General features: G+C 40.0%; 2 protein-coding genes across 9 annotated transcripts in view; one reads left to right on the forward strand and one right to left on the reverse strand.

Annotated features, from left to right (window-relative positions):
• Positions 1-7,774, forward strand: part of Chst7 (carbohydrate sulfotransferase 7) — a 79,825-nt gene extending 72,051 nt beyond the window's left edge. For all 7 annotated transcript variants that reach the window (XR_009588396.1, XR_009588398.1, XR_009588399.1 and 4 more), the window contains one exon: positions 5,999-7,774. The gene's annotated coding sequence lies outside the window, so the exon portion shown is untranslated. The remainder of the gene's footprint in view (positions 1-5,998) is intronic.
• Positions 7,775-7,965: 191 nt separating this feature from the next.
• Slc9a7 (solute carrier family 9 member A7) overlaps positions 7,966-27,622 on the reverse strand; it is a 143,276-nt gene continuing 123,619 nt past the window's right edge. For both annotated transcript variants that reach the window (XM_060374882.1, XM_060374883.1), the window contains 3 exons: positions 23,587-23,669; positions 16,983-17,088; positions 7,966-14,253 (listed from right to left, as the gene is read on the reverse strand). In XM_060374882.1, coding sequence (XP_060230865.1) covers positions 14,002-14,253; positions 16,983-17,088; positions 23,587-23,669 — 441 coding nt within the window. In that variant the 3' untranslated portion in view covers positions 7,966-14,001. The remainder of the gene's footprint in view (positions 14,254-16,982; positions 17,089-23,586; positions 23,670-27,622) is intronic.

Genomic DNA, 27,622 nt, shown 5'->3' on the forward strand with positions numbered 1-27,622 from the left:
ACCACACACTCAAGATCTATTTTTGGCTTCTCCTTCTGCTCCATTGACTGAGAATCTGCCCTTCAACCACATAGTATTTTATGCAGCTATGTAGTATCTAACATTAGTTACAATGGTTCTAACTACTTTATTTTTCCCCAAGTGTACTAGCCAATAGTTTTCTCATTTTTCTTCTCCTCCTTAAGAGGAGTTTTTTAGTGTTTTGTCTGCATGGATAGATGTGCTCAATGTTGGTACCTGGTGCCTCCTGAGGCCAGAAAGGGTTTCAGAATTCCTGGAACAGGACTTATAGGCATATTTGAGCCATGTGGATGCTCAGATCTGAACCCAGCTCTTCTTCATTTTTAATAATTAATTTCCTATTTTATGTATATTAGTGTGTGGGTGTCCTACCCCTTGGAACTGGAGTTACAGACAATTGTGAGAGTTGTCATATGAGTACTGGGAATTGAACTCCAGTCATTTGGAAAAACAGACAGTGCTCTTAACCACTGAGCCATTTCTCCAGCCCCCTCCTCAAGCTCTTCTTTCTGCAAGAATCACAAGTGTTCATAACTGCTGAGCCATCTCTACAGTCACTCTTTTTATTATTATTTTTTTTTATAAAACATTCAACTTATATTTAGGGAAATTCAATACACCATCAATACTCTATTACAGCTGAGCCATGGATCTTGTAGGTTGGTCAATTTAAGCTGGTTTGTTTTCGTGAAGCTGTTGAGGAGTCAGTTCTTCTTGCATAGTTTTGAGAAAGGTTTTTAATGACTTTGCAAGTTCCTTCTGCATAATTCCAAAAGCTTTATTTATTTGGATAACCCTTTCATAATTCACATTTATTTTCCTCAGATAAGTAGTAACTGGTTTTAGCCTTGACATTCCTGGACTTCTGCCTTATAATTTCTTCTTGGCCATTGTCAGACCTTGGGGCGTTGTTTTTTTGTTTTTAGATTTTTTTTTCCCCTCATTTGTTTTGTTTTAAGTGCATGTGTAAGTGGGTATGAAGACCAGAGGAAAACTTCAGATGTCATCTTTAAAAATGTGACTTATCTCCTTTGAAAGATGATCTCTCATTGACCTGGAGCTCACCAATCCAGCTAGATTGGCTGGCAATCAAGCTCCAGTCTATCTCTGTCTCCTCAGGACTGAGATTATAAACATTGTCTCACCACACCCAACATTATTACATGAGTTTTAGGGATCAAACTCAGGTCCTCCTGTTTATATGGCAAGAACTTTAGTGAGTGAACTGGCTCCCTAGCCCCTTCCTTTACCATGTATTTTCAAATAAACATCTCTGTATCTACAAATATCCTTTATGGAATTTGACAGGAATTTTGTGATCTTAGACATCAGTTTGGATGAATAAACATCTTTTCATTTATTTTGAGATAGGATCTCTCTGTGTATCACAAACTGACCTTGAATGTCTAATCCTATCAATACTTCTATAGTGCTGGGATTATAGGCAAACACCACCACACCCAGCTGAGACTGTGTCTTTGAATCTACCAACACAGTACACCTCTTTATTGTTTCAACTCTTGTTGGGCTTCTCTTAATGGTATTTTTAGGTTTCAGGATAATATAAGTTTATATGTAGTATTAATTTTAAATTTGGCTTTAAATTTGGTTTCTACTATAAAGAAACAAGATTTTTTAAAAAAAATATTGATCTCATATCTGGGGATTAAAGTGCTTGTTACTAAAACACTTCTGATCCCCCATACCTGTGTAAAACTTGGGCACATGGCACAAGTCTGTAAACCCAGCACTGTGACAGCAGATACTGGAAGATCCTAGAGGCCTATTGGCCTAAACCTAGTTGAAATGATGAGCTTCAGGTTCAGTAAGATGCCCTTTTTTAAAACATAATGTTGAGGGATGGAAGAGATGGCTCATAAATTAATGGTTGTGCATCCAGAGCATCAGGGTTCAATGCTTAGCATCCACATGGCAGCTCAGGACCATCTATAACTCCAGTCCTAGGGGATACATTACTCTCTTTTGGCTGCTGCAAACACTAGGCATGCATATGGCACACTGACATACATACAGGCCAAACACTCATAGACATGTAAACAAGTAAATTTAAAAGGTGGAGAGTGATAGAAGTAGAGATCCAGTTCTGGCATCTAGAACATGTGTGTTTACAACTGGGCACTCATGTTACACACAGATGCACACACACACACACATACACACACACTGATCTTTTATTTTGAAGCCTTGTTGAATTCACTTGTTTTACAGTTTATCATTCATAGTATTTCTTTTTTCTTTAACCTTTTTATTGACTTCACATCATGCACTCCAGTCCTACTCATTATGCACCCCAATATCACTCATCTGGTGACAGAACAAGAACACCCCCCCGCCCCGCACGCTGCTGCTTACATACAGTGGCTCACGCAATGTGTTCATAAGAAAGAAGAAACACTTTCAGATGCAATAGTAAACAGCCAGGCATGTTATTGCTCCTCCTGCTGCTGCTGCTGCTGCTGCTGCTGCTGCTGCTGCTGCTGCTGTCTCTTCCTCCTCTTTTTCGTTGATTGAATGGCTGGTTATTATCAGCATTTTTGTTTATTTCTTTTGCACATATGAGCCAGTACCCAGTGAATAATGGATGGTTACATGTCTTTTACCGAAAGGTGCAGTTTGAATTCCAGCTCCTCCCCCATCTACCCAGCATACCTCAGAAAGCTTTTTTCTTTTGCCAGCCCCTTTTAGTAAAGATAGATTCTTTGCTTATGCAATATATCCTGAATATAATTTCCCATCCTTCTCCTCTTCCCACTTTCTCATCCCCTACTCCCTCCAGACTCACTCTTTTTGTCCCTCATTAAAAAAGAACACAACAAACAAAATAAAACATAATAAGATAAAACAAATAAGAGGAAAAATCCATCACATCAAAGTTGAACAAGGCAAAGCAAAAAAAAAAAAAAAAAAAAAAGGATCAGATATCAACTTGTTCACACACTCAGATTCCCACAAAAATACTAAACTGTATTATATAATATATACACAGAGGACCTAGTGCAGACCTATGCAGGCCCTGTGCATGCTTCTTCAGTCTCTGTGAGTTCTTATAAGCTTTGCTTATGTTGATTTAAAGGGCCTTGTTCTCCTGGTGTCCTCCATGATCTCTGGCTCTTAACACTCTTTTCTCCTCATCCACAGGATTTTCTGGGCCTTCAGGGGAGGGATTTGAACACATTTAAAGCTGTGTTCCAAGGTCTCTCTCTCTCTCTCTCTCTCTCTCTCTCTCTCTCTCTCTCTCTCTCTCTGTGTGTGTGTGTGTGTGTGTGTGGTATTGTCTGGCAATGGGTATCTGTATTTGTTCCCATCTGTTGCAAAAGGAAGCTTCTCAGATGTTGGCTGAATAAGGAAGGTACTAATATAAACAACTATAGCACATTATAGCATAGTATCACTAGACATCACTTCATCATTACTTTTATTTTCTTTAAAGCAAGTAGTAGTCGGTTTTACCCTAGGTGTCTGGGCTATTGAATCTCTGGTCATTAGCTCGCTATCAGAGGTGTAGTTGGTAAAAAATCTTTTCCCATTCTGTAGGCTGTTGCTTTTTGTCTGAATGACAGTGTCCTTTGCCTTACAGAAGCTTTTCAGTTTCAAGAGGTCCCATTTATTAATTATTGATCTTAGGGCCTGAGTTGTCTGTGTTCTGTTCAGAAAGTCGTCTCCTGTGCCAATTAATTCAAGACTATTCCACACTTTCTCTTCTACAGCTTCATTGAATCTGATTTTATATTGAGGTCTTTGATCTACTTGGATTTGAGTTTTGTGCATGGTATAGATAATGGATTTATTTGCATTCCTCTACATACAGACACCCAGTTTGAATGAAACCATTTGTTGAAGATGATGTCTTTTTTCCAGTATGCATTTCTGGCTGCTTTATCAAAATTCCAGTGTCCATAGGTCGGTGTATTTATATCTGGGTCTTCAATTCACATTAATCAATGTGTTTGTTTTGTGCCAATACTATGTGGTTTTTATAATTATAGCTTCAAAGTACAACTTGAAATCAGGAATACTGAGACTTTTCACAGTTCTTATATTGTTCAGGATTGTTTTAACTATCCTGGGTTTGTGTGTGTATGTGTGTGTTTCCATAGGAGAGTAAAAACTGTCCTTTAAATTCCTTTCTGTGAAGGATTATATTGGAATTTTGATGGGAACCACATTGAATCTGTAGATTGCTTTTGGCAGAATGGCAGTGTTTACGATGTTATTTCTATCTATCCATAAGTATAGGAAATCTTTTCCATCTTTTGATATCTTCTTCAATTTCTTTCCCCAATGATTTGAAGTTTTATCATAAAATATTTGTCCTACTTCATTAGATATTTTATATTATTTGTGGCTATTGTGAAGGGTGTTGTTTCTCTGATTTCTTACTCAGTCTGTTTATCATTTGTATATATGAGGGTTATATCATTGATCATTATATATACGAAGGCTATTGATTTTTGTGAGTTAATTTTATATGTAACTATTTTGCTGAAAGTGTAGGAATATCAGGTGAAGGATGGATCTTGTTTTCACCTCCTTTTATTAGTTTGTGTCTTTTTAGGTTGGAGTTTTCCTTCTAGGAGTTTCTGTAGGGCTGTATCTGTAGATAGATATTGCTTAAATTTGGTTTTATCATGGAATGTCATATTTTCTTCACCTATAGTGATTGAAATTTGCTGCATATAGCAGTCTGGCTGGCATCTCTGGTTTTTTAGAGGCACGTTTCATCAGGCCCTTCTGACTTTTAGAGCCTCCATTAAGAAGTCAGGTGTAATTACAATAGGTCTGCCTTTATGTTACTTGGTCTTTTTCCATTGGGCCTTTTAATATTCTTTCTTTGCTCTGTACATTTAGGTTTCTGATTATAATGTGCTGAGGGGACTTTCTTTTCTGGTCTAATTTATTTGGTGGTCTGTATGCTTCTTGTACCTTGATAAACATCGCCTTCTTTAAGTTACATAACTTTTCTTCTAAGATTTCTGTTGAAAATATTTCCTATGCATTTGGCCCATGTTTCTTCTCTTTCCTCTGTTTCTACTATTCTTAAATTTGGTCTTTTCATAGTTTCCAAGATTTCCTGGATGTTTTATGGCAGAAGTTTTAGATTTAACACTTCCTCTGACTGATGTATCATTTTATTTCTAATTGTGTCCTCAATGCTTGCGATTCTCTCTTCTGTATTGTTGGTGAAGCTTGCATGTGTGGTTCCTGTTTGAGTTCATAAGTTTTTCATTTCCAGGTTTCCCAAAGTTTGGGTTTCCTGTATTGGTTCTAGTTCCACTTTCATATTTTGAACGGTTTTGTTCGTTTCCTTCCACAGAGTCCACAGCAGAAGGTGTGCTGCAGAACTGGGGAGGAGACTGGGGTATTGTACTTGTAGGAAATGAGAGAGAACATCTGCAGCTTCCTTGCTTCCCGGGCAGGAGTGGCCTGTGGGTTCCCAGGGAGCGCCTGCTGACTTTGGGGGCTAGGATAAAGTAATGAGCTGGAAAAAGGAGGTAACGTGGGGCAGGGGGATCTGCTGTATCCACTGGAGGTAGGAGCATGTAGGGAAGGAAGGCTGCAGCAGGGATTATACTTCAGAGTTGAGGATTAAACTGTTGGGGGGGGGTGAATTTGGACAAGCAGAGGGAGAGGTGAAGATTCGCAGTTAGCCTACCCTTTTCCCTGGCCAGAGTGCTAGAAATCTCTTTTCAATAGGCATCCCACTTTGGTAGCTGTATCAAGCACAGCAATATTGGCAGAAGGGCCTATATTATCTTCTTCTCTTCACCCACTGAACACCTCAACTCACATTTTCTCCTTGTTTTCTCAAACCAGAAATAACAGGTACTGATTTGATATGCATTTTCAATACTCGGTAATACAGCTTGGATAAATAAAACTATAGTTTAAATCACCAGAGTTCAACAGACTGTGGATTTCTATGAAGGTCAAACATACTTTGTTCTTTTCCTTCCAGGTCAGTGGCCATAAACAGGTGAGCTCAGCATGCTGTATCAACACTGGAGGGGCTGCACGTGGAAGCAATCCAATCTACCACACTGCCAGGGACTGGGAATGATTTGGTACCAACTGCTGTGCAAATCTACTGGTCAGGAACATCACAAGCTGTTAAGTAATGACAGACACATTGGCTGAGATGAAATTCCCAGAAAGGAAGTGACAATGCAATGTGGATATTTATGGCCATAAAATAGGAAAAGCTTTAGCTTCCCAGGCTGAACTTGGCTCTGCCTTAGGCATTTCAACAAGGCATCATCACAACAAAGAAGAGATGTAATCTGGTTCCATTTCATATCAGCAGATGTCTGGACAAAACCATCAGTGTGAATAAGGGCCAACTGCAGCTATGTCTATCTTGATTAAATTACTTCATATTAAATAAAAAATCTGGGTGGTATTGTTTCCAAAAAGAGTCATCTAGCTCTCCTTCTAATAGCCCTCTTCCTGTAGAACCATTTTTAAACAGTCAGTTTTCTCTGGTGGTAGGAGAGTTGTAATAAATTGAAACTTTTTTTTTGCTTTCAAATTGTTCTATCTAGTGGTTTTGTAACTGTGCAGTTAAATGACTATAGTGTCATGCTGATGACAGGATTTTTTTTAAAAAAAATTTTGGATAAGCAGATTTTGGTAAGTGCATTCAACTGCATGAATTCAAGAAAGATAGTCTATATAAAAGATAGTCTATGAAAACCATGAAGAAAACTGTATATAAGGTTCAAGAATTTTCTTTTTAAGTTGTATTTTACATGTGTTGGAGTTTTGTAAGCATGTATATCTGTGTACCATGTGCATGCCTGGATCCCATGGAGGCCAGAAAAGGGAGTCAGACCCCTTGGAACTGCAGTTCCAAATGGTTGTAAGCGGCCATGTGGGTGCTGGGAATCAAATCTCAGTCCTCTGAAAGAGAAGCCAGTCCTCTTAACTACTGAGCCATCTCTTTGCTGCTTGAATTCAAAAATTTTAGCAGTCATCCGGTAAGAAACTATTAAGATACAATGTCAAGTTTACACTCTTCTGTCTCACAGATTCATGTTACCAACTCCTGGTGATGCACTCCAGGGTTCTGCGCTCATAGCCTATGAGACTCTTAGGAGCAGTAGGAATCCTAGGCTGAGGCCAAGTTTAAACTATTTCTTTTAGCTCTAAAGATCTCAAAAATATGTTACCATTGATTTTACAGACCCCAGTGTCAACCCTGCCTGTGCAGCTGAAGCTGCTCTCTGGCTTGTTCCTGCCTGTGTTAGGCTACAGGTGTATACCAGTATTTCCAGATGACACCCTATTCCTTTTTTTCCTAAAGCTTTATGTGTATATGAGTTTGACTGTATCAGTTTATATAAGCACACCACATTCATGCAGTACTGGAAGAAGCCAGAAGAGGGCATTGAAGCCCCTGGAACCAGGGTTACAGGTGGCTATAAGCTGGTCTATGTGGGTGCTAGGAACTGCTTCCTGATCTTCTGGAAGATCAGTAAGTGCTCTTAACCACTGAGCCAGCTCTCTAATTACGAGGATACCCTGTTCCAAAGCTGAAATTTTGAAAGTACCCAACCAGGGATTGGCAAGGGTTTTCTTAGTAAAAGGTCATCTGACAGTAAACAGTTCAGGGTTTATGTGCCACAGAATCTGTATCACCACTTGTCAGCCCCATGACTGTAGCATAAAGCAACTCCAGATAGCATGCTAAGCAATTAGTGTAATGTATGCCAATAAAACTTCATTTACAAACACAGGCTGTGGGCTGCATTTTCTTAGGGTCCAAGTATATCTTGCCAACTATGTTTTGAATGAGTTCCCCAGAGAGAAGTAGTTCCAAAAATGAAGTAACTTCTCAGTGAGAAGAAGAAACAAACATGATGGAAATAAGATCACATTGTATACACATACCAGAGGGGACTCTGAAAACACAAAACAACATTAAGCTCAGCCAGTTAATCTTTTTATTTTGAATCTTGTAAAAAAAAAAAAAGCTTAAAGAAAAACATGTTAAATATCAGTAAAGGACAGGAAAACACAAGGCTAGCTTTATCATAGAAATCTACACAGCTACATAAAGGCAACCATTGAGTGAAAGGAGAGTGGTGGAAATCACAGAGCACACTGCAAGGTTCCTGCTGCAAGTGTACATAAAGGCTGCAGGTAATTCCAGTTCTTCAATTTTCAGTTAAAACATACTTTGATATCATTTTCTATAAAATACTCCCCAAATATACTATGTCAGCTCTCTATAAAAAGGCCTGCAAGTAGAGTTATACAGACAGCCCCCAGATGCCCATGCAGGTAACTAACTATCCAGGAACACTAGGATGGTCACTTTCTGAAAGTGCTTGCAATAACAAACCTTCAGTGCTTCATGCTAGTCACTGCTTTCTTTTTGGTTTCAGTTTCTTCAGCATATACAGGCCCAGGCAAATTTCCACTGGGCAAGAGTTGAAGGTAGACTGGGACATGTAAGGATTCTCTTGTGTTCTTCTAATGGTGCTGTAAGAAGAAGATGCCTTGTGCTGTATCCCCTCATATTCACTTCGGGCCTTCTCAAAAAGCAACACAGCAGACAGACCCTCCTTGTAATGCTCCCCAGGGCTTGGGTGGCTAAAACCTGGCTGCTCATGTTTTCCAAATGTGTCATGGTTATAGCATACCCTGCTTAGGAAAAGAAAATGAACATAAGAAAGTTTACTTTTGCACTTTACAATTTGGTGAGAAGATGTATCTGCTAATCTGACAACTGTCTATGAAAACTGCAAGTGGGAAACAGGTTTTTAGGTCCTGTTTTAAAAGAATTGTCAAAGAGAGGGTGGAGAAAGGGAGGGATTGGGAAGGAACCACAGGGGGGATACAAAGTGAAATTAATAAAGAATTAAAAAAAATGAAATAAGTTAAGCCCAGAAAGAAACAAAACAAAACAAACAAAAAGAAGAATTGTCAAAGAATGATTTTATGGTTTGACATTAGCACACTCATTCTTATGATACTTCTCTGGACTATTCAAAGTAGGTTTTAAAACTGGGGGGCAAAAGGGAAGCATTTTAGGTATCCAAGAGGTAAAGGCAGCATTCAGATGTGTTGTTTCTAGAGTAAACTCTTGGCAACTAGATTCATTCAACTTACTGCATCAGAACACAGTAGCTGATGCTAGAAAGCCAGACTCTCACTTAAAAACAACAGAGCTCGAACTCAACACACAGAGGAGGGCCTGTTCCAACTGAAGAGTCAACATCAAAAGGCAGCTGTGACACTGTTGAGTGTCCAAGTGCTCATCTATATCTGTCAGCTCAGCAAGCTGCCACCCCAGCAGCCCTCCCTGCAGATGACATTTTAGATAGATGATACTGTCAGCTCTTGGTTACTTTTAGTTCTCTTAAAACTCATACTGGGAACAAGACAGGTACAAGAGGATGGTCTGCACCTCTGGTGAGTTGCTCAGCTGTCTTGTGATCTCAGTGGTGTTCCTGCATCTGGGAACCAATGGTTCACATGCAATGTATGACATGATTACATTCACTTCCACTGGACACAGGGCAAGGGAGAGGTTGGGAAGGAGCATTGTAAAGCAGACCTTTGCCCTGGATGGAACTGCTCACATATAGCTAACTTTTCTTTTCTTTTTTCCTCCAAAGAAATCTTATTTGTATATGAAACCACAAGAGGTCTAGGAGCTCCAACCCAGGGTGTTCCTTGCTGTTGCTTGATGAGACATTTGATACAGTGTGATTTGTTTGGCTCCAGGCATCATGGTCACTCTAGGAAAGTGCCCTGGATGATGGGACTAGGTATGCTCTTTCTATGGTGTTGCTAGGAAGAAACACTCAACCTTTAAGTGCCAGAATTCCTTCTGTAGGAAAGCTTAGGCTTTCCAGGTAGTTCCCACAGAAGCATTATGAAATGAGTTTTTTATGTTCTCTCTGTTAGAGCTATACCACTGCCAATATGTGACAATAGAATGACCATCCCCACCCCCAGGTTGCTGGCAGTAAATGGGGCCAACTTTATTCTGTGGAATAAGACATGGGGACTAACAAGACAAGAGTTTGATCACAAAAAAGGGACTACTAATTTAATTCCACAATGAATTGAAATGACAGCTTCCAAGAATCCTTTGTGTATGACCACTCAGCAGCACAAAGACCAAACCTCCCTTCCCCTCCCAGAAGCTGGAATGAAGATGACAAGTTTGAAACTCCTCTTTGCAAATCTCAAGTTACTCTTCTCTCTCCAAGTCTCTTTATTTTCATATGGAACACAACCTTGAATTCTGCAAAATGAGCACAAAAGTTTTATAGTGGCCTAGTCTGCATTAGCAATCTGTTTTTTTTTTTTTTTTTTTTTTTTTTTTTTGTCACTAACAATTACAAATAAATGAACACTTAACTTAGTAGGCCATTCCTTTAACTAAGCTTCCAAACAGGGTTCCTTGGATGCTTTATTGAAAAGTCTGTCTCCCCTTCTGCACAGGAGGAATCATGGAAGTTCCCAAGCAAACCACACAGGCCAGGCCCCACCCTGGAATCCAAATCTCGAGGGTACTATATACTTTCACTGGCATTTTTATTTTAGTGCTTGGAATAGAACCCAGAGCCTTGACATGCTAGAAAGTGCTCTATAGCTTAGCCAAATCCTCTAGCTTGGAATTTTAAACTGGCCAGACAGAATTAATACGCAGTCTGAGTTCAGAATGCCTGATCTAGAATATTCCAATCTGAATGATGAAGATGTAATCTTGTGACAAGACTATGAACATTCAAGAAACTCAAGAAGCTGGAGTTACAGATTCATCTGGTGGGAGTGTAAACTTGTACAACCATTTTGGAAATCAATTTGGTGGTTTCTTAGAAAACTGGGAATAGCTCTACCTCAAGACCCAGCTATATAACTTCTGGGTATATACCCAAAGGATGCTCACCATACTGCAAGGACATTTGCTCAACCATGTTCACAGCAGCTTTATTCATAATAGCCAGAAGCTGGAAACAACCTAGATGTCCCTCAACTGAGGAATGGATACAAAAATTGTGGTACATTTACACAATGGAATACTTCTCAGCAATTAAAAACAAGGAAATCATGACATTTTCAGGCAAATGGATAGAACTAGAGATCATCCTGAGTGAGGTAACACAGACCCAGAAAGACATACAGTATGTGTTCACTTATAAGTGGGTATTATTTATATAGTATAGGATAACCATGCCATAATCCACAGACCCAAAGAAGCTAAGTAACAAAAGAAGATGAATAAATCTCACTCAGAAGGGAAAATAGAATAGATATTTGAAGTAGATGAAAGAGGGAGGACTGGGAGAAAGAACAGAAATCATTTGAGGGACATTTCTGGGATGGGCATGCCTCTATCTGAGACTTCTAGCAGGGGGGGATATGGAGCCAGAAGTGGCCATCTCTAGTAACCAAGTGAGACTTCCAGTAGAGGGAGGGAGGCACCAACCCACGCACAAAACCATTGACCCAAATTTTTTCCTGCCTCCAAGAAGTGTAAGGATAAAGATGGAGCAGAGATTGAGCTTATGGCCAACCAATGGCTTCCCCAACTGGAGACCCATTCCATGGGAGAGAACCAACACTATTAGTGACACTCTGCTATGCTTGCAGACAGAAGCCTAGCATAGCTGTCTTCAGAGAGACTTCACCCAGCAGCTGATGGAAACAGATACAGAGACCCACAGTCAAACGATAGGCCCAGCTCTGGGAATCTTGTGAAAGAGTGGGAGGAAGGATTGAGAGAGCCTGGATGGGTCAAGGACACCAAAAGAAGACCTACTGAGTAAACCAACCTGGGCCCATAGGGGATCACAGAGATTGAACCACCAACCAAAGAGCATGCATGGCCAGGACCTAGCCTCCTACCCATATGGAGCAGATATGTAGTTTGTTCTTCATGTGAGTCCCCTAACAGTAGGAGCAGGGGCTGTCTCTGACTCTGTGGTCTGCCTTTGGATCACCTGCCTTTGGCTGCCTTGTCTAGCCTTAGTGGGAGATAATGCACTTAATCCTAGTGTGAGTTGATGTGCCAGGCTAAGGCAGGAACAGATCCAAAGTCAGCAGCTTGGGCTGCTTATTATGCTCACTATTACTAACAACAGGTGCAGCCTCTGCCTGCAGCTCCTGCAGTTGCACCAACTACAATGTACACTAATGGACAAGGTAACAATGGTCAACAAGAGCAGACACAAGATTATTCATAGGCTTGGGAGAAATATTACAGGAGGCAAGATCAAGAAGTGCCTGTTCCTACTGGAGCCCCAGTAGGTGGTCACCCAGATTATAGTGCAGACTCAGCTGAAAACTATAGACAGCAAGCAGAATACTACACCTAGACAAGTCCCCAGAAAATGCTACAAGCACCTCAGGTCTCCTGTCGTCTGGTTCCCAAAACTTTTTCAAAAATTCATACTTCAGAAATATATGTATACTCATTTATTTAAAAAAAGAAACAATCAAGAGTAACATTTTCATCAGCTGCTCACTACTGTATATGATGCTGGTGCTGCTTCACTGCCATAAAAAGAACTTTTAGACAAAGAAGCAGATTTTCACCTAGGATTGGAGGAAAAGGCATTCCATGAAGAAAAAGCCAGTTGGTTAAAGCAACACTTTTTAAATAGGACTGCTTTTGAGCTCTGTAACTGAGAAGATGTGAGGTTTTGGAGTACCTTCTGGAGAAGCTCTGACTTGGACAACCTTGGGGCAGTTCCTTCGCCACAGTAAAGGGTGCCTCATACTGTATCCAGAACTTCTCCAGTTTGCACAATGGATGTGACTAAACCTCCTCCTGCTTTACCTTCTACTTTACACTTTATCCAGACATGATCCTATCTTTCTGAACAAAGCTGAATATATCAATCATAATTCCCGAAGAGAGTAAACAAAGTCAGGATGGAAGAAAAGGTTCAAAAATTCAGAAGTGGGGCATTTATCTTTTCATTTCTTTGCAGGTTATTATTTTTTTGTACATTAAAATCTCTTTCCTCTAACCATAGTTTATGGCCTTTTCTGTTTCTTCCTGCCTTCTGTTCCCTAGATAATAGCAACATCCATGTTATCTCAAACCCTGTGGTAGATACACTTCAGTCCTTATCAGTTCCCTTCCAGGCAGTGGGCTCACACAGTACCCTCAAAAGTCAAGTGAGTGTGGCAGTGGTATATATCAGCAGCAGTTTCTCAGTACCACCTGTCCTCAGTTTAATTAAAAAAGAACAGAACTTGATTTGCCTTTGGTTTTAAACATTTCAGTCACTTTTTTATAGAGATTCCCAGAGAAGGAACTAGATTTCTTTTCCCCATATTGAAATACTCTTGGAAACAACTACCCTCCCCCCTCCTTTTGCAATGCTGGGGATAGAAGCCAGGGTCTTGTATGCTGTAAGCAAGCACTCTAGCACTCTCCCACTGAGCTAATGCCCCAGCCTATGGACACGCTTCCTAATCTTCAGTCTAGGAGCAACACAAATAATCAGGATTGTGACAGGAGGATGCAATCGTGTCTTCAGAGCCAGAGGCTCCATTGTCTGGTGTAACACCAGTGGCTGGCACCACTGGGATTCTGATTTCAGTTTCTTTTCTTCGCTGTCTTTTGTCATCCCAACTTGATGTTTCTTGAGCCAACTAGACTGGTACTACAACATAGAGATGAAGCCCCTTATCTGCCCCACTATGTTCAGATGCTGCAGGAGGATGAAGTGAGAGACCATTAAAGCATGCTATTATTTTGTTTAACTCTGAAACAGCGTACTACTATGTGAAAAAGTGGAAATATGTCTGCATTTGTCTTAGAAACACTTTAGCTTCACCATCTGTGTCTTGAGTTAAGTTCTGAGTGGTCAGGCCCCAGTGAAACAAAAGCATTACTTTAACCCAGTCAATGCCACACCTCAAACACAATGGCCATTTGGCCATCCTCACCCTCATGAAAGCCTCCCTGATTCTTCAGTATTTAGAAAGGTGTCATGCATTTTCCTGCAGTGGAAACACAAGGGGGGTTCCCCGGCTGGAAACCTTCTGGTCTCCCATTACCAGGTCTCGCTCAAGCACTTCTTCAGAACTGTTCTTTGTTCTCCGACCACCCTCAAGACTTGTGGAAGCTGTGTAGGAGCTTGAGGAGCCATTTGCTGTCACAGTGCTGTCTCCGTTGGTCAAGGTAAGGTCACCCTCCGTCAAGATGAAATCAGAGTCATCTTCTCTCAGTGGCTCTTGGTTCTGAAAGGCACAGCCAAAAAAAGGGGAAACCTGAAATTTTCCATGGCTGGAGCCAACCTAACCCCAAATTCCCATATCTGAAAACTAATTTGGGAGGGCTGAAGAAATTATGCAGCAGTTAAGAACATTCGCTGCTCTTGCAGTGGACCCAGGTTCCGTTCCTAGCACCCAAATTAAGCAATTCACAGCTAACTGCCTGTGATTCCAGTTCTAGGGCAATCCAAAACCCTCTTCTGGCCTCTGTGGGATCCTGCACACATTTGGTGCATACACACACATATTTAGGCACACAAATATACATATACATACAGGGTATATTTGAAACATAAATGAGTTAGGGTTAAAGTGGCAATAATGGAGGATGAACACATCAGAGCTCTCCAGGTAAATTTCACCAATTAAATATATCACATATGTGATGGTAGGAACCACACAGCAGCTGTCAAATGGCTGTGAGACCCATCCAGTCAGCAACCTTCCCCTGGCACTAACTAAAGGAAGTCTCTCTCTCCCCCCTTTCTCTCTCTCAACTTTAGATTCCTCAATTGGTAATGCTGAAAAGACTTTTCTTTCACTCAAGAGGAGGCCTTCTTATATCTGGAGGTAGCTACGATGTTGGGCAGAAGAACCTCAGCAATAACATCAAGGGTGGCTCCTCCCTCCATTGGTAGTTCAATTTTAGATGTGTGTGTGTGTAGCCCAGAGCCCAAGCATTCCAGAGAAAACCTTGAGTAGTGACTTCAAGTAGTAAGAGATATACTTGATTTACGAACCTTACTGAGTTTATACTGTCATCAGACTAGTCAACATATCCCTAATCTCTGAGCAAGTGTGCTTCAGATTAGAAAAGGTTTGCTTTTTTTTAAAGTGGCTAAAACTTTGGGTTTAAATGCTCATCACAGAACTTTTTTTTTTTTCTTTTTCTTTCCCTAGTGCTGGGAATGGCACCACAGTTTCATAACCACTAGGAAGGCATTCCTTCACTGAACTATATCCCCAAAGGCCTATTTTCTTACAACTTGAAGTAGTCTATTCCAGGGGTCACAGGAAAAGTTTCAATTTTATACAGCAGGGAGAGTTGGGGACGCTGGGGGACTCACACATCTTTAAGACAAGAAAATATGAATGCTATTCTCTTCACAGTAGGTAAAAATGTGGGGAAAAGACTGAGGCAGAATTGCATTCTAACATGGCACCACCTACTCTCCCAAAGAGACTGCCTAGCTGCTTTGCAGGTGCAAAGTTCTGTCACCTGTGTGCATGCATGTGCATTGAATGTACATATGGGTGTGTGCATATATGCACGCACCTGCACGTGGAGATCACGGGTTGATACTGGGTATCTTCTTTGATTGCTCTCTACCTTGTCTGCTGAGACTGAACCTGCAGCTTACTTATTGATTAGGTTATTGTGCCAGTGAGCTCCAGGGTTGGGGTGACAGACATGCCCAGTTTTCTATGTGAGTGTTGGGGACCCAAACTCAGTTCCTCACACTTGCATGGCAGGCACTGGCAGCCACTCTGCCACATTTTCAATAGCTGTCTTCCCCTAGGAGGATGAGACAGAGCTCAAACTTCGTGGCAGCACTGGGTCTCAGATGCAGGGACTTGGTAGCTGTAACCCTTGTTCTTAAAGGAGTAAGAAACTGCTACTTTCATCTTGGGTCTTGAGGTACAGTTGCCCTTATCTGCTAGCCCAACTACGCTAGATACAGCATACATACCCCTTTCTGTGAATGTGTGCTACATTTCTTGACCTCTTTGCCCTGTTTTAACTTCTTGAGGGCCCTTCTCCCTCAGACCTTGGATGGCCTTCTGCTTTCTCATCATTGGTCAAATCAAGTGCAGATTATTGGCTAATTATTTGGAGGCCCGTCTTAAGAGTTTCAGTTTTGTCCACAACAAACCAGGGGGACATGCACAGCCTGCATTATTCCTGAGATTATACTCTCCTTTTCTACCTTGCTGCTGCATTTGCTCCTTCAAATGTGCTGAGAATGAAACAAGCCTTTGGCAGCTCTGTGGCTGAACACAAATCTAAAAAGCTCTTTGATTTCAGGGTAAGGAATCTACCATCTTGGGATGGTGAAAGAAAGATGGAGGAGGAGAAAGCTGTCTTCCTTTCTATTACTTAGGCATAGAGAGCGACTTGCTGTCTTTACCTATCTGCCCTGCAACCCAGGAGCTCAAGTTCAGCCCTAACTCTAAGAAATCCACAGTAGGGGATTCTTTTCCTAACTGTGATGACTCCATTTCTGGCACCAGAAAAATGATAAAAAGGACCTAACCAAATCAACATAAATAAACTACTTGAAAAGAATCCTTAACTTGGTGTGCTGCTTTTGTAGTTTGTGGTATATCTCGATAAACCTTATTTAATGGTCATGCCAGCTGGCACTAGTAGGTCCACAGTACAAATAAGAAAACAGGTGTAGAGTACTTCAGTAGCCTGTAAGGGCTTAAATTACAATCTGGTCACTTGGATTCCCAGCAGCCCACACTGTTAAAGGTTTCCCCTTTACTGTGCCAAACAAATGAACATGGGAACACATGTGTGCGCGCGTGCGCGCGCACACAGACACACAGACACACAGACACACACACACATCGTTTCTGATCATCTTATTAGGTAAGCAAGATCAGTGGATCTGGACTTTGGAGTGTGGCATTTCTTCCTAAGGAAGAGACCACCATTGAACAGGAACACAGTACCTATAGTCTGTACTTACATCATACACCTGGGGACTGGTCAGACATCGAGCTAGCAAGCCACACCAAGCTGGGAGAGTGGTGGTTAGTGGGGGACCACTGTGGGTGAGAATAGGTTTTAGGTAACTTTAAAAGGGGAATTAAGGAAAATATGCTGCAATGAAAATAATACACAAAAACAGAATGCCCAAAGAATAATAAATTGACATTCTACCTACAAAGCCTCCAGGCAAGCCTTACAATCATAGGGACAGTAGATGAAAATATACCTCAGTGGTGTCTAAGTGCACATGTGCTTGAAGTCAATCTGGGCAACACTGAAATAATGTAACTTCCAAACAAACAATCCAAACCAAGGAAGCAAGCAAACAACCAAAAAGAACATTGAGCTGCCTTTAATCTCAGCACCTGGAAGGCAGAGGCAGGAGGATCTCTGTGAGTTCCAGGCCAGCCTGGTCTACAGAGCAAGTCCAGGACAGCCGTGGCTGCACTGAGAAACCCAGTTTCAGAAAACAAATCAAAACAACAACAAAGAACACTGGATTTATTAAGAGTACATTCCTTACTAACTGGGTTCCTCCAAGGAGGAGACACTAAGGTATACTTTTAGTTGTGAATTATTGAACTCTTTTAAATAATGGATTAACTTTTTGTTAAAAGATGGAAGCAAGGGCTCAGCTTGGTCTCTTTGCAGACACAACAGGCTGCTGTGTGATTGCTGGCTTTAAGAGCAGGCTTGGGGATGGATATGGGCCCCCACAGGGCAGTCATTTCTCCCTTGTCTTAACCTAGGAAAGCAGCAAGACCTTCTGTCTCTACCATGTCAAGGATCAAGTCAGAGCTGCCTTACTGTTCCCAGCCTCAGTCACTGAAAAGACAAGCCTTTTGACTCAAGTTGAGAAGGCCTAGGACAATTTCCTTTAAAAACATGTACATGAATATGTATACAGTTTCTTAAAATGTACTCATTTTAAGTTACTATAAAAGATGATGTGTTTAATTGTGGCATTTTCAAGCATGTATGTCATTTTACTTTGTTCTTATTTGTCCTACTCTTGCTGGTTCCCTGCCTCACCTAAACAGTCTCTGCTTCTGCTTTCATGTCATATGTATTTTATTATTCTCTATTTAAAAAAATCATCTCATTACTTTTGAAAAACTACTTTAATTATAATTTCATTATAAAAAACTCATAAATAAAAAAAATCACATATCCGGGCATTGGTGGCACACATATTTAATCCCAGTACTTGGGAGGCAGAGGAGGCGTATCTCTGAGTTCGAGGCCAGCCTGGTCTATAGAGCGAGTTCCAGAATAAGTCTATACAAAGAAACCCTGTCCTCAAAAGAAAAGAAAAGAAATCACATACCAAAATAAACCAGATCCAAATTCTATGCATCAGAATGAACTTCTGTACAGTTATTAAAATGAGACAGGTCTTATGAAGTCTAAGCTGTCCTTGAACTCCCAATTCTCTTTCCATAGGCATGCACAACCACACTCAGCCATAAATCTTGTACATTTCCAAAAATTTTCTCATTTCTTCTTTAGCTGGTTTTTGTTGTTGTTGTTGTTTTTTGTTTTGTTTTGTTTTTTTAAATAACTTGCCCTTATTTTATGACTGGAAAAAAAATCTCTCATTTCTTTCTAAAAATTCTATCAGAAAATGTATTGGGTGTTTCTTTTTTTTTTTTTTTTTTTTTTTCTTCTTCTGAGAAAAGGTCTCACACCCTGAAACCCAGGCTCATCTGTAACTCATTATGTAGGCTGTACTAGACTGTAACTTATGGCAATCCTTCTGCCTCAGCCACCCAAGTGCTGAAATTATGGCTTTACATAATCATCATGCTTAGCTAAAGACTTTTAACAGTAAACATCTGCAACTGTTTAATTATTTCTGCAGCCCTACTCCCTTGTGTAAGGACGCACTGAAAAAGCCAGTTTCGAAAAACAAATCAAAAAAACAACAAAAAAGAACACTGAATTTATTTAGTCAGTCTCTTAGTTCATCAGGCAGAATGGAGACTCCCATTATGATATTAAAAAACAAAAACAGGGAAGGTTGCTCTGGGGAAGAAACATCTTTGGTATCTGTTTCTCTACTAACAACCCCTCCCTGTCAAGGGCTTCTACATTCTCCAGATGTCTAAGGACTGAGTTAAAACTAACAGCTACTAGTTAATCTGTTGACAAGAAGGAAGTGCTGCAGCTGTTCCCAACAACAGTCTTGAGTAATCAGTTAAGCAAACTGGTTAAGAGTCACTTTTGTCTTTGATTGTCTCTTGTAATTCCTTTTACCTTTCTTTGGCTTTCCAAGCAACCAAAAATATCTCTTTTGTGATTTCTGTGAGGCCTAGTTAAAGAAGAGAGATTATGTAGACACTGAACCTTTCCTCTTAAACTGGAAGTCTGTCTCATTTTAAAGCTTGTGGGCAAGGAGGCTCTGTAGACCTGCAGGAGTAATTTATGCCCTACCCAACTCACTCTCTCTCTCTCTCTCTCTGACATGTGTTCTCATATTGCCTAGATTGGTCTCTGTGATGATTTGAATGAGAGTGACCCAATAGGCTCATATATTTGAATATTTGGCCCCCAGTTAGCAGAAATATTTGAGAAAGATTAGGGGGCGTGGTCTTCTTGAAGGAGGTGTGTCACTGGCGTTGGGCTTTGAGGTTTCAAAAGCTCATGCCATTCCCAGTTAGCTTTTTCTCTGTCTCATGCTCATGGATCAGATATAAGCTCTCAACTACTGCTTCAGCACCAGGCCTGTTCTCACCACAATGGTCATGAGCTATAACTCTAACCCTCTGAAACCCCTAATAAACTCTTCCTTCTCATAAGTTGCCTTGGTCATGGTGTTTTATTGCAGCAATATAAAAGTACTAAGACAGTCTCCAACTCACTATAAAACCCAGAAAGTTGCTATGGAGCTTAGCCTGAATTCATATTTCTTCTGCTTAAGGGCTGTGGTTACAGATGGGAACTACCATATCATGCCTGCCAGAATTCTCTTCTCATAATAAGAAAACTCTTTTTTTTTTTTCTGGATTTGTAATGATGAGGAGGTAGGATGAATCATGGGTAACTTCCTCATTTAAATCTTTAGACAGTGCCTGCTTTAGTTTCTGTTCCCTGAATTTAAAAGTGGGAACCCCAAATTCTCTAAATTTAGATTCAGATGGGACTTTAGAGCTTACATCTGTTTTTCTTCAAAGAATCAAGTATCACTTTACCATTTGCCCTTCTGCAGATGCTCTTCAATGTTCTCTGTCCTCTCCAAACCCAAGGAACAACATGCTTTGTGGATTATCATTTAGATGAAGTGCACATGACTTTAAAGAAATTCTTGGAATTTCTGTTTCAGTCTGTAACAAATATGCCAATTTGTACTAGCCTTTCTATTAAGGACAACTAGAAAACCTAGACAACATAAAATGAAACAAGGCAAAGCCCTCTCCTTGATGTTTTCAGAAGATGACTAAGGCAGTGAGGAGAGTTGAAGTCTGGGAAAAGAACAGCAAATATGTGTGCTTGACATGTGGTGAGCCCCAGTTCCCCTCAAGCCACTTGAGTAGCTGAGCAGAACAACTAGCAAAGGCACATGAAACAGACTGAGACTGATGGAAACTGTAGGAAAAAGATGTGAACAATACATATTTCAGATATATGCCTAAGAGTGGATCTTGAGGTAGCACTAGTCCTGATTTTTTTGAGAAAGCACCAGATTGATTTCCAAAGTGGTTGTTCAAGTTTGCATTCCCACTAGAAATGGAGGAGGGCTCCCCTTTCTCCACATCCTCTCCAGCATATGTTGTCACTTGAGTTTTTTATCTTAGCTATTCTGATGGGTGTAAGGTGAAGCTAAACAACAAGGAGGACCCTTAAGGAAGATGCTCAATTCTCATTCAGAAAGGCAAACGAGATAGACAACAGAAGTGGGAGAAGACAGGAAACAGGACAGGAGCCCACCACAGAGGGCCTCTGAGCCTCTGAAAGACTCTGTCCAGCAGGGTATTGAAGCAGATGCTGAAACTCATAGCCAAACTTTGGGCAGAGTGCAGGGAATCTCATGGAAGAAGGGGGAGGTAGAAAGACCTGGAGGGGACAGGAACTCCACAAGGAGACCAACAGAGCCAAAAAACCTGGGCCCAGAGGTACTGCAGAGATCAAAACTTCAACCTAAGACCATGCATGGAGAGGACCTAGACCTCTTGCACAGATGTAGCCCATAGGCAGCTCAGTCACCAAGTGGGTTCCTAGTAAGGAAGCAGGGGCTGTCTCTGACATGAATTCTTTGATCACCTCTGCCTGAGGAAAGAGATGGTGCAGCCTTGCCAGGCCACAGAGGAAGATGATACAGCCAGCCTTGATGAGACCTGATAGGCTAGGGTCAGACAGAAGGGGAGAAAGACTTCCCCTATCAGTGGACTAAGGATGGGACACATGGAGAGAAAAGAGAGGGAGGGTGGAACTGGGAGAAGATGAGGGAGGGGGCTACAGCTGGGATACAAAGTGAATAAATTGTGATAAATAATAAATAAATAAAACAAAGCAGTAAAAAAAAAGTGAACAATGCAAGCTTTAAGTAGGAACCCTAGATGAAAAGGCAAAGAGAAAAAAACTAGCCCTCACAGAAACTGAACCTGGCTTCAAATCTCCTTTCTTGCTGATTGGGTTAAGGTGATCTTAAATTGCTATTGCTTAGGTCTAGCAGTAGAACAGTCCTAAATTTAAATCCTTAAATCTTCTCTGAAGGATGACATCATCCAGAGCATCTCAAATTATCTCTAGAGTTGTTCTTGCTCATGTTTGTCACTCAGCAAAAGCAAAACAAACAAGAAAAACCTCATACACACAGAAGATAAAGAATCTAGCTTCTAAAGATAATTTAGAAAACTAGCTTTATGACTTTCAGACAGGCAGTGATTTTTGAAGCAGGACACAAAAGATACTAGGGTCAATCAGCCAGATGAGGAGTTTCTGTCCCTCAAAAGATTTAATTTGGGAAGTGAATAGACAATGTATAAAGTGGGAAAAATATTTTGTCATATATAACCAGCAAAAGGTACATATTCATATACATAAAAACTCTTACAAATCAGTAATAAAAATGCAGATAGCCCAAAATGACAAATGGGCAAGAAATGTAAACATGCATTTCATAAAGAATCATAGCCAATGGCCAGTAAATATGTGAACAGAGTCCTCAATCCTGTGAATTGTCACAGAAATATAAATTAAAGCCACAATAAAATATAAAGTAAAAGTCAAAAGACTGACAATAACAACTGTTGGTAAATATATAGAGCAACTGGAACTTTCAGACACTAGGAATGTGTGAAATAGTATAACCACCTTGGAAAACTGTCTTCTAACATTGAACCTACACATGTCTTATGCCTCAGCAATTTTCCTCCTAGGTATAGTCTCACTAAAAACATACACACAGTACATCAAGGACATGTATGTATAAAAACGTTCACAGATGTTTTCTTCAAGTGGAAAAGAATCCAATGTTCATCAATAACAGAATAATAAATTGTGGAATAGACAATTAAATACTATGTAGCAATAAGAACAAGTGAACTAGAGCTAAACATAATGGATAAATCATACAAATAAGCCAGACTCAAAATAGGTATTTACTGTTTAACCTCATATATATCTATACATACATATATATTATTTTCAGTTATATATATACATTTATAATACATGTTTGTATACTTATGTTCTATATAACTGAAAAAATATAATAATTAAATGTTACTAAAGCTAAAAGCCTGGAAAAAGTAATTATGGTTACACTTGGGGTGGAAGACTAATATTGCTTTATGCCAGTTTTTGTTTGTTTGTTTGTTTCTTGACTAGTTTAGTGTTAAATGAGTGTGGTTATTTTGAGACAGGGTCTTCTATAGTTCAGGATGGCTTTGAACTCATTATGTAGTCCAGGTTAGGTTTTATCTTCTAGCCCTCCTACCACCACCTTTTGAGTTCTGGGATTACAGTCATATGCTTCCATGGTTGGCTCTTAGTGTGTGTCTTGACTGAGAGCATTTATAATTTGGCTATGTATTTCTTCATGTTTTATACTTTGCAAAAAGATTGCTTTAATGAACTATCTATCCATTTGATCACTATATCAATTCAAAATATCATGAAGGTTTAACTATTTTGTTTTAAATTTCATTTGACAAGAATAGGGTGTGCCCTGCATGTGGCCTTATTTTACCAGTATAATGTTAGAAATAATTGGACAACTTTAACTGGTAAGAACTATCTTCACCACAAGGATGGCCCAAGACACCCTTCCCTTCATGACTCTGTATAATTTTACTAGTTTACCTACAAAGGCATCATTCCCTGAACACAAAACTTTTGAGCACCACATGAGTCTGCCAGGCTATGAGTTAGCTGCTCTACTGAAATGTCCACATTCCTCTTGGCTAGAGAGATGCTCACCATGACCACCTATGGTTAAAAGATCAATGCATTTGTCCCAAGAGAAGACTCAGTATGCCCCCCCCCACTTTCCTTATTCATCAGGAGTGCCACCCACTGACAGTCAACAAGTGAATGTTGTCACCAGTGCCTCTGGAGCCCAGGGGAAAGCAAAAGGATACTTGTGATCAAAGCTGTACCACAGCCTGAATATCCATGCACTCTCCTGCTTTGTCCGGCTTCCTCCAACAGAATCCAGGCCATCCTAGAACAAACCAGAGAGCACTGATTAAGGAAAGGGGCAATGAGAGAAGAGGAAATTCCAGGCTAGTTTTATAACTGTAACCGCTGTGCTTTGCAATGCTTAAGCTTGAACCCAGACTTATACAAGCTAGGCAATTGTTCTCAATATGGGCTCATACAACTATATCAACTACAATTTTCCCAGAGTTAGAGCTCACAATGGAGCACCATATACTACCACAGCTTCAAAGAAGCAGCTCTATGGTAATAGCATGCAGAAGGCCTTGAGTTCAGTGGCCAGAACCACACATGCAGAGATATATTGAGGGGTAATATTCCAGCAGAAATCAAGCAAACACAAAAGGAAGCAAATCAACTCCCTCCTCATGTTTGTAGGTAGATGGAGACAATATTTGCATAAAATCTCTTTTGGCATTTTAAAATTCCCCTCCAAGGGGAATTCCTCTATTGTGAATTCTCTGATTAGCTTATGTAGCCCCTCCAAGTACCTTTCAGGTGTTAGTTACCCTACAGTGGTCTAGATCCTTGCAGGACAAAATTGGCATGGCCAATTAGTAAAGGAAAGCCTCTGCCTCCCTTGAGTGTTGGGATTAAAGCTAATGCTGGAATTCTTTATTGCTAGATGACAGACTCTCCAAGTACAAACAGTTGTAAAGCACAACTATTTTTTTTATCACTATACTTTTGAAAGCTGCAGAGGGAGGCAAGTCTGCAAGTAAGGAACAATCAGTAATATACACTAAAATTTGAACCAAAACTATATACAAGTGATGCTGAATCACAGTGACTGGAATTCTAGAGCGGTAACAAAGTTAGTCAGGGATATTTGAGAAGATAAGCATGTAGGACAGCCTTCTATATGACATGAGAAAACACTATTTAAGTTCTACACTCAAAGATAATTTAAAAAATAGTTGCCATGGTATACTGAGGAATGCTTATTGATGGATGTGGTAATAGCCTAGCTAAACACATCCTTCTGTGGATAAGAACTATATATGAGGGGAAAACGACAAAAACTAATTTTATTTCATAGTTTATAAAAACAGGTGGGAGAAAAAGGACAGAAAATGTCTCCATTTGCTGATACCAATTGTTCCTCTTAGTAACTGTTAACTAATGGCAATGCTAGAAAGATTTTCAAATGTTATATGACTGAGTAAAAAAGTAGTAGATAGACTTTCTGACAGGCATAACCCTTGGTAAGAAAAAACTAAGTGTTTCTTTGTAAGTTGTTTTTTTTTATTTTTTTACATTTTTAAACTTTTATTAGTTACACTTTATTCACTTTGTATCCCCCCATAAACCCCTCCTTCCTCCGCTCCCAATCCCACCTTCCCTCCCCCTTCTTCACGCATGCCCCTCCCCATGTCCACTGATAGGGGAGGTCCTCCTCTCCTTCCTTCTGATCTTAGTCTATGAGATCTCATTAGGAGTGGTTGCATTGTCATCTTCTGTGGCCTGGTAAGGCTGCTCCCCCCTCAGGGGGAGGTGATCAAAGAGCAGACCAATCAGATTATGTCAGAGGCAGTCCCTCTTCCCATTACTAAAAGATTTATCTCTCTTTCTCTCCCTTCCTCAGACTCCCTCCCTATCTCTGCTTCTGTTTCCCTCTATATCTCTCTCTCCTTCTGTCTTTCCCCTGCTGTCTCTCTCTCCCTCTGTCTCTTTGTTCTCTCTCTCTCTCTCTCTCTCTCTCTCTCTCTCTCTCTCTCTGTGTGTGTGTGTGTGTGTGTGTGTGTGTGTGTGTGTTGGTACCCATGGATCCTCTGTAGCTAAAAGAGTTACAGATGACTATAAGCCATGCCATACAGGTACCCAGAACTAAAGAAAAAAAAACTGGGAAAATGATAAACATCAACAAGGACACCATAAACTAGGGATTCTTAAACTTTTTTCTTTTCATGTCCTCTTTTTCGCCTAAAAATATTTACATGGCTCTAGGTACCTATAAAAAAAATCAAACATATACTGATAATAAGTCATAAAGAGACATCTTAAAACAGAGTATTTGATACTATAGGACACAAAGCATCTTCAACATTCTTCAGATCAACATTTTAATTTTGTAATTGTTAATGCTGTTTCACATAACTATATAGCAAAAATATATAAAAAGTATGTTAAGGTCCTTCTCAGAAATTGTTAGAAATTCTACCAAGTAGATCAAAGATCTCAACATAAAACCAGACACACTAAACCTGTTAGAAGACAAAGTGGGGAAGAGCCTTGACCTCATTGGCACAGGGGACAACTTCCTGAACAGCACAGGCTCTAAGATCAACAATTAATAAATGGGACCTCATGAAACTGAAAAGCTTCTGTAAAGCAAAGGACACTCTCATCAGAACAAAACGACTGTCTACAGATTGGGAAAGGATCTTCACCAACCCTATATCTGACAAAGAGCTGATATCCAGAATACATGAAGAACTCAAGAACTTATATAGCAACAAATCAAGTAATCCAATTTAAAAAATGGGGTACAGAGATAAACAGAGAATTCTCTACAGAGGAATATCGAATGGCAGAGAAACACTTAAAAAATGCTCAATGTCATTAGCCATCAGGGAAATGCAAATCAAAAGGATCCTGAGATTTCACCTTACACCCATCAGAATGGCTAAGATCAAAAACTCAAGTGACTAAGGACTCTAGTGACTATTTCATCAGTTGTTACACAGAGGTAATGTAATAAGATATGGCCAATGACTATTTCATATAAGAGTAATTTGGAGATGACATGTGAGCTGAAGAAAATCTTTTGGTCACTTCTACTACTACACTCGTCAGTGGCCTCCTGTTCATAGCACTGAATTACTTTCAGGAATATATCATTGATATTGAACTCATAAATACTTTCCAGCACTATAAAATGTTATCGTATTTAGAATTTTTAAAATTCCATTCATTTAGCCTATGGCATGTGAATTTCCAGGATGTATCTACAATGTTCTAATTTCTAATTGATTTTGAGAGCCATTATTTGTTTGTTTTTCTTTTTAAGAAGAGTCTTTTTTAGTATCCCAGTATAGACTGGAACGAATGATCTTCTTGTCTATGTATTTGATTACTAGGACTATAAGTATTCATTATCATTTCTGTCCTGGCTTCTGATTTGAAACAATCTAATTACATAGATGTCTTAAATAAAAAGTCACATTAATCAGGAAAAAAGACTCAAGTGACAACACATTGCTGGTGGGAATGTAAACTTGTACAATCACTTTAGAAATTGATCTGGTGCTGTCTCAGACAATTAGGAATACTGCTACCTCAAGATCTGGCTATACCACTCCTAGGCATATATCCAAAAGATGCTCAAGTATAAAACAAGAACATTTGCTCAACCATGTTCATAGTAGCTTTATTTGTAATAACCAGAAGCTGGAAACAACCCAGATGTCCCTCAAATGAGAAATTGTGGTATATTTATACAGTGGAATACTACTCAGCAATTAAAAACAAGAAAATCATGAAATTTGCAGACAAATGGTAGGAAATAGAAAAGATCATCCTGAGTAAGGTATCCCAGAAGCAGAAAGACACACATGGTATATACTCCTTTTAAGTAGATATTAGACATATAATATAGGTTAATCATACTGAAATCTGTGCACCTAAAAGAAGCTAAGCAAAAAGGAGGACCCTGTGTAAGATGCTCAATCCTCATTCAGAAAGGAAATGGGATAGATATTGGAAGGGGGTGAAACAAGGAACAAGACAGGAGCCTATCACAGAGGACCTCTGAAAGACTCTACCCAGCACGGTATTAAAGCAGATGCTGAGACTCATTGCCAAAGGTTGGGCAGAGTACAGGGAATCAAATGAAAGAAGAGGGAGCTACAAAGACCTGGAGGGGACTGGAGCTCAACAAGGAGAGCAACAGAACCAAAAATCTGGTCCCAGGGGTCTTTTCTGAGACTGATACTCTAACCAAGGACCATGCATGGA

Source organism: Meriones unguiculatus, chromosome X, assembly GCF_030254825.1.
Source record: "Meriones unguiculatus strain TT.TT164.6M chromosome X, Bangor_MerUng_6.1, whole genome shotgun sequence".
Classification (NCBI taxonomy): Eukaryota; Metazoa; Chordata; class Mammalia; order Rodentia; family Muridae; genus Meriones; species Meriones unguiculatus.